Source organism: Helobdella robusta (genome assembly GCF_000326865.2).
Source record: "Helobdella robusta unplaced genomic scaffold HELROscaffold_21, whole genome shotgun sequence".
Taxonomy (NCBI): Eukaryota; Metazoa; Annelida; class Clitellata; order Rhynchobdellida; family Glossiphoniidae; genus Helobdella; species Helobdella robusta.
In genome coordinates this window covers 2,904,427-2,919,171 of record NW_008704124.1, presented here as the reverse complement: position 1 = coordinate 2,919,171, position 14,745 = coordinate 2,904,427, and the positions used below count along the sequence as shown (strand labels likewise).

Sequence of the window (14,745 nt, the reverse complement as noted above, 5' to 3'; positions counted from 1 at the left end):
GCAAGTATAGTTCCTAATATTTTGTTTCGATAATTTATTTTATTTTGATGTTAACTATAAATTCAGCATCACAAAAAATTGATAATCAAATTCATTTATTTATTACAAATTTAATATATAATATATATTAAGTCATAAACATAATATGCAATAGATTGATAATTACCAGTTGACTACAATAAAAAATGTATGACAGATTACTTACAATTTATTATCTATGTATACGAGTTGTATGTACACAATTTATAAAAGGAATGGATGTATTTATAATAAGCTATGGGTATTTTCTCTCATGGTAAACAAGAAGCAAAAAAATCCAATTTATTGGAAGATAGTGCCCAAGCCGACAAGTGAGTCTGCAGAAGAGACGCTCAATCATTTAAAAAGTAAGTCGGAAAGTAACGACATCAAATGGTTCTAAATACATTCCCTCATAATAATAATGACAAGCTCCTTTACAATAAATGCCGTTTCTGTCGCAAGCTTCTCCAACTGCTTTTTATGTCATTTTTGAAATAGTAATTAATTTGCGCCACAAACTTGTTATATTTTAAATTTTGATTTCAATAAGTTTTGTCAGCAATTCATGCCATTCGCATGTTTCTTGATTATTTTAGATTCAATTAATTTGTTTTTGATCAGAAATGTCATCAATTTATGAATCTGAAATTAAAATTTGTAAAAAGGTGTTTGACTCGTGATATGGTTTCAGCATCTGGTTGCAGCTTTTATTCAGACTCAGTTGGGCTATTGTAATTTTTCGCTTTACTCTGTCAATCTGGAAGTGCTCAAACATATTCAGTCTGTTCAAAATTCTGTCGCTAGGCTGATTCATAGACCGAGAAAGTTTGATTATATTTCTGAGGATTCGAAGTTTTCTCAAAGACTTTTTTTAAGCAGATAATACTATTAAAGCTTGCAGTGTTAGTCTTCGAATGTTTGAACGGTTTTTTCAGGTCAATTTAGAGCCTGATTGTCAATCTGTTGGTTTGCTGACGTTATAGACAGTCTTTTGAGGTGCTCCACTGATGGATTGTTCTTGGTGTCGAGTCTCTTGTTTCCGACCTTTTTGTGTTCAACTCTGCTTTGTAATCTTTTAAAAAGCTTCTTGTGATCTTGTGAACTTTATATTTTTCGGCAGGCTTCTTTCGGATTTGAAAGTCCATTGTTGTTGTGTTGTTGGTTGTTTATACCGATTGCTGTCATTATTTTTATTTTATTTATTTTTATTTTACTTTGTATGTATTCTTCTGTTATGTGATACAATAGTTTGACTGGATGGTTTTTTGATGGCTTTCTTTTCTTTTGCATTATATACTGGTTTAAGTGTGTATTCTATGCTTGTTATATCATTGTGATGTGTAATGCATTGTTTAGGCTAATTGTTTGTGATATATTATTTCACTACGGAAAATGTGGATAAGTGAAATGCTTGAATGAAAAATAAAAAAATGCGAATAAGACTTTATTTCGCACGATTGACTGACCAGATAATGTTTTATAATTAACAGATTTTGTGCACATGCACACGTACATTCACATACACAGGTAATCAACATACACATGCACATTTACACGCTCATGCATACATACATACACAGACTAACGCACATAAACACCGGTGCTCGTACGCACACGATCGTAAATATGGTTTAATTTTTAAACAAACGAATCAGCCATTCGCGTTTTTTGACTCAACGGTTTTTGATTTTTAAAAAAAATATATGCTCAGGTCAATTGATCTCTTGGGATTAGTTTCAGTTTCATGCTAACGAGAAAATTCAAAAAAATTATTCAAATTTGAAATGATAACTTAAGGTTGTATTTTTAACACTTATTTATAATATTTTAAAAATTACAAACCACAAATTCATATGCGAACAAAATAATGAAACTAATGTATTGAAAGTTGTATGGACAAATGAATTTGTTCCATTTGCCAAAAACACATTGTAAGAGACGACCATGATCGTTCACGCGTGTCACTTATCGTGCAAATGGCTTAGCAACCAGAGAACCAAACAAAAAATATGTGAAGCAATTCTTGCAGGACAATCAATCAAGTTCCGTGCTCGCAGTTACAATCATGGATTCGATAACATCATCAATCATGCACTCGCTCTAATAAAGTCCCGCCAGTAAATAACAAAAGCAAGGCCGCCGCTTGATACGCTGGCTATCAATTTCAACGAACATTATGCTTCATTATTATTTTAGGACATCATTTTTATGTTTGTTTTTTTATATTTTAGTCAGTACTTTTATGAAAAAGAAAATGCTGAAAAACATATTTTTGAGGATCTATAAAAAACTCTAGAAAAGAAATCGAATTAAAAGCACGTACATTTCAGTAATTGTCTTCTCAGTGAAGTATAAATTGCTTCTACTTGTCCATTTTTGTTATTTATTATTCAACTCTGCTTACAATTTTGCTTTTTATATACATAAATACAATGTTTTGTTATGTAATTTTTTAAATAAAAAATTTCATCAAACTCGAAATAGATGATTTTTAAAGAATTATCAAGCAATTTCGTATTTTAAAATGTTTTTTTTTTATTGAAAAGTGACAGCGTTTCGTCGGGCATCTACGAAACGAAGCATGAAATGAATATCACCACATCGGCACTGAAGTTTCTAGAACCACAACTTCAAATAAGACACTCGCACTGCAAACCCAAGCACTCCACACTAATCAACACCGCAAATGAGTTTACAAGTACAGCTATCAATTATTCCATTTTATATTAAACTGCATCGTTATCCTCATCGATATTCATCGCATATTGTGAAAAGAAAAATTGTTAAAAAACTACTTTTTTGTGAAAATTCTTGTAAACATTTCAACACATAAATTATGAACACGTTATTAGTTTTTTTCTAGTAAGATTCATTATTTAAAATTTATTATACAAAAATTAAAACAAGATTAGAGCAAACAACTGGTCTGACCAAGTAAAAAACGTGAGCACACAACAAAATTACACAGCCAAATAGATCAATAATGCCTGCTGATTTGTTGATAAAATTCCATTTATAACAGACTAACCTTCTTCTTAGATTGGAGTTGTTGGAAATCTCTGGATCTGTCGGCGTTTCCAGGTGCGGTCCTCGTCCACAACTTGCGACTGACCATACCGTAGGTGTAGGTCAAGATGAGGAGGGGTAGCAAATAGGTGACGAGGAAGAGGTAGATGGTGTAGAGGCGGCAGTAGAGGTCCTCCGGCTCTGGCCAGATCTCGGTGCATTCAACGCTTTCGAAAAGTTTCTAATAATAATGTAATAATTTTTTTTATAAAAAAAAATGATCAAAATAATCATGCATAGATGTGTATGCATAATTTAAAGCAATGATGATATTTTTGTAACGTCTTGTTCCTGGCATTAGGTGAAAAATGGAGCTCTTGTAAATAAAAATGATTATAAATTGAAAAAAAAGTTAAAATTAATGAATGAGATCAATTTTAAAAAGTATTGTTGATGTAGATAGATGGAAATATTTATGAGAAGTCTAACATCATCTGTATTAACCACTTTTACTCTGCCAACAAAAATTTGGACACTGGAAAGCAAAAGAGATAGAAGCCAAATGCAAGTTATCACCAATCGAGATCTGGATTTTGTTATTCGGGATTTCAAGGGATAATATACAACCCAGAACCTAGGAAAATAATTAGTTTTTTTTTATTAAAAAACTCTATCAAATGAAGTTATTTTGAAAGCATTAATAATTTGTTCTTGAAAAACTTTATTTTTCATTAGTTTCCTATCGACGATTGACAATTAATTCTTCGAACTATGAAATGAAAAATTTGAAACTGAAACGATCAAAATAAAAGATGTCGAAATATGGAAATGGAAAAAAACAAACCAACCGACCTATCGATGCCTATGGCGGTGATGGTGCAGACGCTGGCTGTCACGGAGAGGCTCTGCATGAAAAGGACCACCGGACACATGGGGAAAGAGAAGATCCACGTGCCCAGCATTGTGCCTAAATGCAAGCATTTCATTCATTTTTATTCAACATATTAAATAATACATATATGGTCAGAATTTTTTTAATATTTTTAATCGCTACAATCAAATATACAACTGACTAATCATTGCTTGTTAAATAAGATTTGCCAAAACAATATGCATAAATAAATTCTGGCACAGTTGGAACTTTCAGGATATTGGTGGAATAATTTTTGAAAATAGCTTAAACATGTCAATCTTCATTTGACAGGGATAGCATTTCATTAGTCAATAATCTTTGTTATTCGTTTAACATTTCTCTATTATATATTTTTAAATGTGTTTATTTAGTTATTTATTTAATAATTTATTTATTTACTCATTTAATAATTTATTTATTTCATTTATTCATTTGTTTATTTAGTTATTCATCTGTTTATTTACTAGTATTTCCGTTTAGTTACTAACGATATTGAATAAAAATTCAATAACTCGATATTTTATTTATGACACTCATTTTCATCACTTTACATTAGTCCGTTCATTTTTTCATTTTCAAAACATTGGCAGTTTGCGTGTTGTTACAGATTTTGGTAAAGTAGAAATTTTTTAAGATAGAAAAAAAATGAAAAACAACGATTTGAAAAATTCCCAATCTTTCAGACTTGTTTTTTTTAATCATTTCATCTAATCATTTGTTTCCGTCGGTTTATTAATTTCGGGATATATCAAAGACATTGATGATATTTTTTAAAAATAAACTTGGCGAGTAAAATAATTGTTGTAAAAATGGATGGGTATAATTATTTCAGCCAACATCCAGATAATGACTATATGTCACTTACGCCCATTAAGTCAACTGATGGTATTTTTTCATGTTTGCGAGCATCGTGTGTACTTCTGAGCTAGAACACTCTCATGGTAGGGACGTGGTTAAAGAATTTATAAATTTTAACAAGGAATACACATATATGTATTATATATATATATATATATATATATATATATATATATATATATATAACTTGCAATCAACACATGCAACTCCAATAACCGCCAAATTCTTGACAACAACACAAAAATAATTTATTAAAACACCAACACAATACATCTAAAAATTGCAGAAGCTGTCCTAATAGATATTAATAAACCCCCGATAAACATCCAATAAAGAATGATAACATCATTACCAACTCGACGTTTTAATACTAACTTCAATAACGATAAAGAACAATGGAATGACAACAACAAAGATGAAGAATATAACGCAAACTAATGAACTTTGCTAAAGAACTTGGCATTGTTTAAAGAAACTATATAAACCAAGCCTGCACTAAAGATGATTTGTGAAATATCAAAATATTCCTATATAATATATATATATATATATATATAATCAAAACAGCGTACTAATTTTTATCTTTAAACCAAACATGAGCTGCATGTTTGTGTATTCGCGAAGGTTATTGAGAAGTTAATCCAGAAAATAAACTTTTGTGATTTAACATCAGGAAGCAATTGTTAAACGCATGCAATACAATGTTTATTGAGAAAACTCATACTGAACTGTTGAATGCAGTTTTTTGTTAAAAAGAAAATAAAGCGCTAACTTGTGAATGTGAAGGGCATGCAGAAAAGGGCCATGACCAGATCAGCTCCAGCCAAGTTGACCAGGAACCACCTGAGATCCGTCCTGGATCGACGACCCACAAGGAAGACAACGATGACCAGAGCATTCCCAACAACAGACATCAGGGTGGTGAACGTGTAGATGACGATTAGGAGAATTTGTGTGGAGAAAGAGAGAGAGAAGTCATGTTGTTGCGGAGTGTCGGTACCCTGCTGATGCAGGGAGGCGTTCAAAAATAACGATATTGAAGTGACGTTTTTGTTGAAGTTGTCATCGAGAGGGAATAATTGATTGTTTTGCAGGTGTTGAACCAATATCGATGAAATATTTGCATTCATTTTTCATTCCTCCTGCTGTCCTTCTCTTTATTTCTTATTGATTAATGTTTACCATTAACTAAAAATAAAATTATATTACTCAAACAGAACTAATTGTAACGATTGATATTTTCAAGCTGGGTTCAATAATTTTTTATTAAATTGAAAACTTGATGTTGGTTAATATAATACTTTCTCGCCTGCACCTAAACACCTAGTACAACTGGCAATAAAAAAAATTAGATGCAGTGTTAATCAGATAAGAAGTCCCTCAAGAATCAATGCAGTGCCAACAAACAAACCTTGATTTGGTTGGCGGCTGGTGAACATGCTCCTTATAACGCTTAAGCACGTAGCACATATAATTCCTCATACGAGTATAGGTAGGTACAGGCAAGCAACTGAACATTTCGTACATTGTATTGCACTGAGTGAATGAATACATTTGAATAAAATCAATTTAAAACACTCTAGTAAAAAGTGAACACATCTGTTCGTTTGGTTCGTAAAACAAGATAAATAATTAAAAGTATTTATAAATAAATAAATATATATATAAATAAATGTATAAATAAATTTATATACCAGCAAATTAAATGTATACATAATATTATTTATTTAATAATGGAAAATTTTGAAAAAATAAGGTGAATACATTTTTTTATAAGTTTGTTAGGTGTAATTAATTTAATGGTGAAAAATGCTAAGTCCATTAACGAGCTATGTAGCACAACATTTATAAGAAATAATTTACTTAATTTCCATGCAATCAGCATTAAATGTGATTACGTGATGGATGAATTGTCGCACAGCTATTGATATTTTTAATGTTTATGCAGATTGACGTTGAAAATATAAGAATGATGCTAATGACGTTGATGATGATGATGTTAATGATAAGACGGTTATGTTAATGACGATGATGACGATGCTGTTGTTTTTGATGTTAATGTTGACGATGATAATACTGTAAACGCAGATGTTGAATTGCTGTTTCAATAAAATAATTCATACGGCTTAAGATAAATAACAGCAAACATGAAACAAAACGGACCTGAGGATTAGCTCAGTTGGTAGAAGATTAAACATTCATACAAAAAGTAGAACAAGTAGAACACCATGTCTCGCGCAGTTATAATGATGTGGATAGTACAGATTTTGTGGCACGAAAGTTTAACTATGAAGTAGCCTATACAGTGAGGTGTATGTAGTTTCTGCAATGTCGGAACTGCATAAAAGAAATCATTAGTTGAAAGTTTATATGAAGTTGATATTTTGACAGACATTCTAACTACTCCAAGCAGTTTTAAGCTTATTCAGTTTTTAATTTTAATTTCAATAAAAAGTTACCTTTCTTTACAGCACAAACTTGTAACAATCAAAGATATATTATACAATTACGTCGTGTTACTGAATATCGTATTGCTCTGAGTCTTATTATAATTGTTTCATGTTGAAAGTTTTCCATTTATCACGAGCAAGTCATCAATTATCTACTGTGTACAAGTCTGGCTGGAGTCTAAAAAATATTTAAAATTCAAACCAGTCCTATTTGTTTTAAAAATTTTCAAATCGTCTTCTGGAAGCTTCAACGATGATTAAATTGGAATATTTGCTGTTTACAGTCTGCGCAAATACAAAATGAAGTCGACAAGTGATCTGCCTCAGTTTCTACGTTGGTATTATCTTCACAAATGAAAAGGAAACAGGATATTGTCTCGGTATTGATTTTCTTCAGACGATCGACAATGTCGAAAACTTCCAATTTCTTTACATTATTTTGCGATAAAAGCATTCTACATAATTTTATTTTGTCGCTGATATTTTACAATCGCTCAACGAGATTTGTAAACTACCTAAAAAAAAACTGTGCGTATTGTTACTAGAATAATAAATGCATCAAGCTGGTGTTTTAACTGGGGCTACTGATGAGTCCTATAAAGGAACAAAACCGGTCTAGTCTAGAACGAGTTAGGTGTTCACTGAGACATCTTTGGTTGTGGTGAGTGAGAGTGTACAATATGTACTCAAATTGGCCATCGTATGCGCAGTAGCAGGTCGATAATTTCTCAACTTTATACATACTTTACAACTATTAGCGGAGTAACAGTAGCTTTCTATCGTTCAAATTAGAACATATTCAAATTAGAGGCAAGTGGGACTTGAAATTTGTTTCCAATTCCATCTCATTTTTGTTTGTCATTTCCGATTCCATCCCGAATTTCTATTTATGACAACGTTCCCGAAAATTCCCATTTTCCATTTTTCAAATTCATTCCCGCGTTTTTCCTCCCGGTTCCCTCCCATTCCCTTTTTTCCCATTTAGCAAATTTTTGAACACTAAAAATAAAATTTAAAAAAAGATATCAAGAATGTGAATGTAATCCATACTAAATAAAAATCCAAAAGCTCTAAAAAGTATTAAAACAACATAATAAATTTCAGTTATAAAAATTAAAACAATTTTATACATGTCTATGAATATAAATATATACTATATTGTAAGGGTTCAACAACTGTTCCCAACAATAAATTTTATAATCGTTCCCGAAATGTAGCGATGACTGCGAATGTGGACACCGGCTGTCACGTTGTCTTCGGAGCTTCTGGCGGAGGCCTCGTTGACTGCCGACGTGTTGTCACTTCACCGCTGTTGAAATGCCGCGTCGTTTGTTGAGCACACTGTCAACTCCCGTTTGCTGAATTGGTGTGTATCTTGTTGAATGTGTTGTCAATCCACGTTGCTGAACTGACGTATCGTTTGTAGAACGTAATGTCGCTTCACGCTTGCTGAAGTGACGGGTAGATTGTCGAACGCGTTGTTAACTCACATTTGCTGAATTGACGTGTCGTTCGTTATCAGGTTTGCCCTGACTACTATGGAGTCCAATAACCACCAAAGTGACTGCTTTACCGACTGTACCAGCCACTGACGTAACTGCCTCCACCAACTGTACCAACCACCGCCGTAACTGCTTCCACCAACTGTACCAACTACCGACGTAACTACTACCGCCAACTGCACGAACTACCAGCGTAACTTCGAGAGTTTTTGAACTACCACCAATTACTACTGACCAGCTTTCGCCAACACCAACCGAACTATATCTTTATCTCCCTTAAAACTTCCCGGGTCTACTTATTTATACAACTCTGTACAACACCTTATTTATACTTATTTATACAACTCTGTATTGGCTGCTATTTTTACCTGCTTTCTTGCCATTCGTCTATCACCACTATCACAATGTATTCCTACCCTTTGCATTTTAATTTACCGGTCGCAGCTAAAACCCTGACATATGTACTATCGGAATTTTTGAGCTGTTGGGTTGGCGATAAGGAACTAATTGTTCGTGCCGGTAATGCTGATCAATCGGTATATACCGATTCAGAGAATGCCGTGGCAAAATGCAGATTAACAATAAATTACGAAATCATAAAACACACCAGATAATGCAAAATTTTTCAAGATTAAAAACTGTGGTAATTTGGTAAAATGCAAAAAACAGAAAGGATTCATAAATTTGAAAAAAGTAGCTGCCAATGTTTAGGCTCAGGTGTGGCTCCATGTTCTTACGGATTATTGACCACCTGAATAAAACGTATACTTAATTATAAATGCTCAAAAAACATTGACCGTTGTTTTAATATCAGTATTATTAATTTTAAATTGTCGAAGGGTTAATTTTCAAAAACAAACAAGATAAATTTTCATAATTCGGCTGTCAACGCCACAAGCTCATCGAGATCGATTTCTTAATGGTAGTCAGTTGTTCGGCAGACATCTGGCAACTATGTTCAGTGAATCCTTCAGCCCTCAGATGGTCATGCTCCTCTGTCTGCGCCGGTCACCAACAATCGTATCTGGTTGTAGGTCATCCAGTTGAAGATCATCTTTAATCAAATGTTTGAAATATTTATACAAGTTTCAATTTAATGGTTGTACGTGAATAACAAAATCTAGATTTAATTTAAACCATCAATCCAAACTAATATTTAAGTTTTGCTCTTATTTGATATTCGAAACTAAAAAAATTGTTAAATTTTAACATACAAAACTATTTAAAACGTGTTTAAAAAAATCAGAATGTAATCTGCACCAAATTAAATTTTTTTAAATTTTATCACGAAAATTTTTTGAAAGTGGTGCGGATTGAATATCAGGAGTTCTCGTTTGAAAATATAAACTTGTTCTCATTCATCATAAAAAAGAAGGAACAACTTAACTTAACGATTGTTCAATGCTAATGACAAGCACTGAACAAATGTCAATCAACCTAAAAATTAATTATGAAATTCATAATTTCAGTAGTTGATAAAGCATCCAAGATCCTGGCAGCAAATGCTCTTCCACATGAATATGGTTGAGTGAGGTGGAATGAAGTGTCTGGATCGTCGTCATCGTCTGGTCTATGAACATCACCTTCTCGTTGTTTTTTGTTTTGTAAATTACTTTTTGGGATTAAAAGAAAAAACATGGTAGTCTACAAACTATAGAAAAAAATATAACTTTTTAAAATTATTTCCATAAAACTGGTAATAAAAATTCATTATATTTTTTTTTGTTTCAAGTTTGAAATTTTACGTTAGCATATGTAATATCAGGAAAATGACAAGAAAGTCTTGTTAGTACTTAGTTCTGTAAGCAAAGGTATGGATGTTGACGAGCCAGCATTCAATGCATTCTCCCTTTCTAAATTCAAAACTTTGTTAATGTGTCAGAAAATTTTTTACAATTTGAAAAAAGCACGACGTATGACGCAATGTCAACGAAAAATTGTAAGCAACGAACAACCAAACTACAGTAATTTCATCAGTTTACAGAGCTCGTTCAACAGAAATTTACAAATGTTTTAGCAACTCATGAATAATAAAATTTAGAACAGGTTATTTGTTTCACTTGAGTCGGATTTGTATCCTTCACAGAGAATGGCATTGAAAACGTCAAATGTGGCAATAGTATATTTGTTTGAAACACCTCTGTACGACATGTTCTTTATGTTCAACGTTACCAGCGGAGCCTTGCTGTCATCCTGAAATGATGAAAAATCTTTGTCGTCAAATGATGAAGCATCGGCAAAAACGGAGGAGCTGGCTGTGCTAGTCTCAGTCAAGTGTACGACAGTCATGTGGCACTTTTCCATGTTGATACTTCTTAACACGCCTCTACAAAGCGAAGAGCTCTGTAGTCGTTTTGTTCAGATTTTTCACTGAAATGCTGTTTCTTGGATGCATTTTGTGTTTTTACTTGTTTGTTTTATTTAATAGGCATTCTCCCATGTTGTGAAAAACAAAAATTAAATGACGTAATTGTAATTGACGCTTGTATCTTGTAAGTTTTTTATTCTTCAATAATCTAAAACTTTTTAAAAAAGATTGATATTATTCGAAGCAGACTAAGAATTTTGAAGCACAACTTTTGAAAGTTGAAAATCGAGTGCCACTCTTGTTCTGAAAAATTTGCCGATTCTGTTACTGCCACCAGCGCACGCAGTTCTGAACTCGTCAAAGGACTTGACCTCAAAGGAAGGGTGAATCTACGAAGGTACCCTTGAAAAGTTTGTTGTTTACTATTTGGACTTGTTTAGAATTATTTATTCTGAATAAATTTTAATTTAAAAACTGTTCATGTTTATATATGATAATATATTTTCTTGATTTGAAAGTATGTAACATAAAAAATATATCTTATTGATGGTTTTGTTTAATTGAACTCATCGACCTGCTACTGATGAGACCAGCACAATACGATGTGGTTCTTCAAAGTTTTCAACATGTCCTCATTTTTAGCTGAGCCATGCAAATATTAATTCGTCTGAAATAAATTAAAAATTTGAAACCGTATTGCGGTTATCCGCTTGGGGCTCTAGTGTGGAAGTACAGCCACTAGGCAATAAAAATTTTTTCTCTCCATACACATCATGCACGCGGAGGCATGGCACTTCTACCGACTGAGTTAACTCGCCGTCCATAATATACATTTAAATGATTTTAAATATCATTATCAAACAACAGTTTTTATTAAACAAATATTCCACACTTTTAAAAAGTTAGCATAAGTACAAAGACTAACTATACAAATAACGAATTTTCAATTAATTTGTTTGCGTTCAATAATTTTTAGCTATAATTTGCATTCATTAACTATTATAAAAGGCTATCAAAATATCCCTATTATTGTCTGTAAACAAATGAAAAATGAAATTCAACTGGAAAACATTTACCATTTTGTTTTCGTTTTGTTAACATTTCTGCAAATTGAAATATTTACGAGATAATTAAAATGAACACCTCTGCACTTGATTTGCTTACAGCTTGGAATGGACAGCGCAACGAACGGATACAACGTGAACACGCAATAAGACATCGTGGCGTGGTGCTTTCCAGCCTGATAACCATAAAAATTAAAACTTCTAGTGCATCAATAAAAATTTGAAATTGAACTGAAAAATAAAAACTGATGTAGATTTTTAAAATTTCATCCATAAAATATACAAATTCAAATCAGACAATCAAGTAAACTAGGAATCAAACTTTTTGTTTTGTTTTTCATTTCTTAGTTTTATCTTCCAACGTTAATGCTGAGCTCCATTTAAAAATGAAATTTATTAATAGCTGTACACAATGGGCAGTGTATCAATTATAGATTCCGATTGTTTAACGGAACACACATAATATGCTAATTACCCCTTAAGAATAAAGAATTACAATGCATATCTATTTTAGAAATGCCATTGTTTCTTATTCAATTTTTTACATTTATAAAAAATTGATAACTGATTTTTAAATTAAGAAAGTTAAAAGTGGATTCAAAAAAATTTAGTTTTTGATGAATTAAAATGGTTGAAAGGTTTCACCGTTCCCGTTTTAAACATTTTCACTCTTTTGCCAAATCTGCGTTTGCTTTTTCTGGTCCTTTTCTCTGGAACTCTCTACCTACTTCTCTGACTACTTCTCCATCACTTGCGAAGTTCAGAGCGGATCTCAAGATCCATCTGTTTTCAAAATTCATTGAGGAGCGCTGTTGAACATCGCGGAAATAGCGCTTTATAAGCTGATTGATTGATTGATTGATTGATTGATTGATTGACTGACTGACTGACTGACTGACTGACTGACTGACTGACTGACTGACTGACTGACTGACTGACTGACTGACTGACTGACTGACTGACTGACTGACTGACTGACTGACTGACTGACTGACTGACTGACTGACTGACTGACTGACTGACTGACTGACTGACTGACTGACTGACTGACTGACTGACTGACTGACTGACTGACTGACTGACTGACTGACTGACTGACTGACTGACTGATTGATTGATTGATTGATTTGATATGCTGGATATTTTTCAACAAGTAGGGGAGACCGGAGCGAATTGAACCAATTATTTTTTTATTTTTGCATTGAAACTTCTTAAAGTAGGTCATTTTTATGTAGAAATATGTCTTTTACATAACTTAAAAAATTTTAGCGTGTTTTTTTGACAATAGAAGGGCATATTTGCATGCCTGTCATGCGGTTAAATCTACCCCGTCTACGGGGCATGTTGCACCAATTACCGGGACAGTTGAACCAATATTAAATTACTCTTGTTGCTAAGGAATTTTATTTTTTTAGTTGAATATTTTTAAATCTGAAAATGTTATTAAAGTCAAATTTATTTTTTAACTTTAGAAAAACAAAAAAATTCAACAGAATAGTTATTGGACTATTCAATCAATAAATAAATAAAATTTAATTGCGTAATTATTTTCCACATATATAATTCTAACGAAAAATAAATGTATTTTTAAAATTTATTTTAATCATCCAGGGACTAATACGGGATTTACGTGACGATTATAATTTATTTCAAAAAGATTTAGATTTCAAATGTTTTTCGTTAGTTATAAGTCTCGCTAGCTTATAAGTTTTATACATCAAAGTGGCCGACACTAAAAAGATCTTAGTGAATAAAATTTCCTTTTGAGATTGCTTCTTTTTTTGAAAATTAAAACAGAAAACAAATTAAAATTAAAATTTTTTGACGAATAACAATTCAATTTCATCAGCTGTACAAATTTGACAAAATAATGCATTCCAGAGTTATCCATAGAGAAGGTGCAAACTAACACACACTGTTGCACAAACTGACAACTTCTGCAGACCATTTCACATTTGAACCGGTTCAGCACGTTCATGTACTAATTTTAATCGTGGTTGTTTTTTCCCGAATTTGTTTAAGTTTAACACTATCTTTAACATACCTGACGATGTCATTGTTTAATTGTATTAAAATGAATTATTCAAAACGATGCCGCTGCCAAATATATATTATAAATTTTTTTTTAATTTTAATATATAAAAATAGGTAGGCATAAGAATTTGATTTGATAAAGGCATTTGATTAAGTAAACTTTTCATTTTATTGACTATCTATAATAAATGTTAAATCGGAAATAATCGTTATAATGAGATCAAGGCTGTAGCCAGGATTATTTTTCGGGAGGGGGGGCTGTTGGAATTTTTTAAAATTTTAAAATCAAGGAAAAAACAACAAATCTTATCAAATCAGCTTTTATTTACAAAATAAAAAACCCAACAAAATTATATAAACAAAAGTTAAATTTTGGTTAAATCCGTTAAATGTTCCAAAATCATGTCGTTGTCTACTTGGATATAGATATATCGATATCCGGATAAATAAATAGATAGTAGTGCCAATGAAGTGAGTTGCTCCTCATTAGAGCTATTTTTCAAATAATTTTTAATTCTTTTCAGTGTTGAAAAACTTCTTTAAAGTTTTAAACTGTTGACGTTATCGTTGATACCGCTGCCATAATTTA

At 32.0% G+C, this 14,745-nt stretch overlaps 2 protein-coding genes across 2 annotated transcripts in view; both read right to left on the bottom strand.

Moving 5' to 3' along the window:
• The window catches only part of HELRODRAFT_111311 (hypothetical protein), a gene marked incomplete at its 3' end in the record, with an annotated part of 30,445 nt that extends 24,242 nt beyond the window's left edge, over window positions 1–6,203 (bottom strand). Inside the window, exons 1-4 of the mRNA XM_009018489.1 lie at window positions 5,571–6,203; window positions 3,880–3,994; window positions 3,517–3,661; window positions 3,050–3,268 (exon numbers count right to left, since the gene is read on the bottom strand). Coding sequence (XP_009016737.1) covers window positions 3,050–3,268; window positions 3,517–3,661; window positions 3,880–3,994; window positions 5,571–5,928 — 837 coding nt within the window. The 5' untranslated portion in view covers window positions 5,929–6,203. The remainder of the gene's footprint in view (window positions 1–3,049; window positions 3,269–3,516; window positions 3,662–3,879; window positions 3,995–5,570) is intronic.
• Window positions 6,204–9,727: 3,524 nt separating this feature from the next.
• On the bottom strand, window positions 9,728–11,054 carry HELRODRAFT_171820 (hypothetical protein; the record flags this gene model as incomplete). Its single annotated transcript, XM_009018488.1, has 2 exons — window positions 9,728–9,804; window positions 10,811–11,054. 2 exons carry the CDS (start codon window positions 11,052–11,054, stop codon window positions 9,728–9,730), a joined length of 321 nt encoding a protein of 106 aa, XP_009016736.1.
• Between the last annotated feature and the right edge of the window lie 3,691 nt (window positions 11,055–14,745).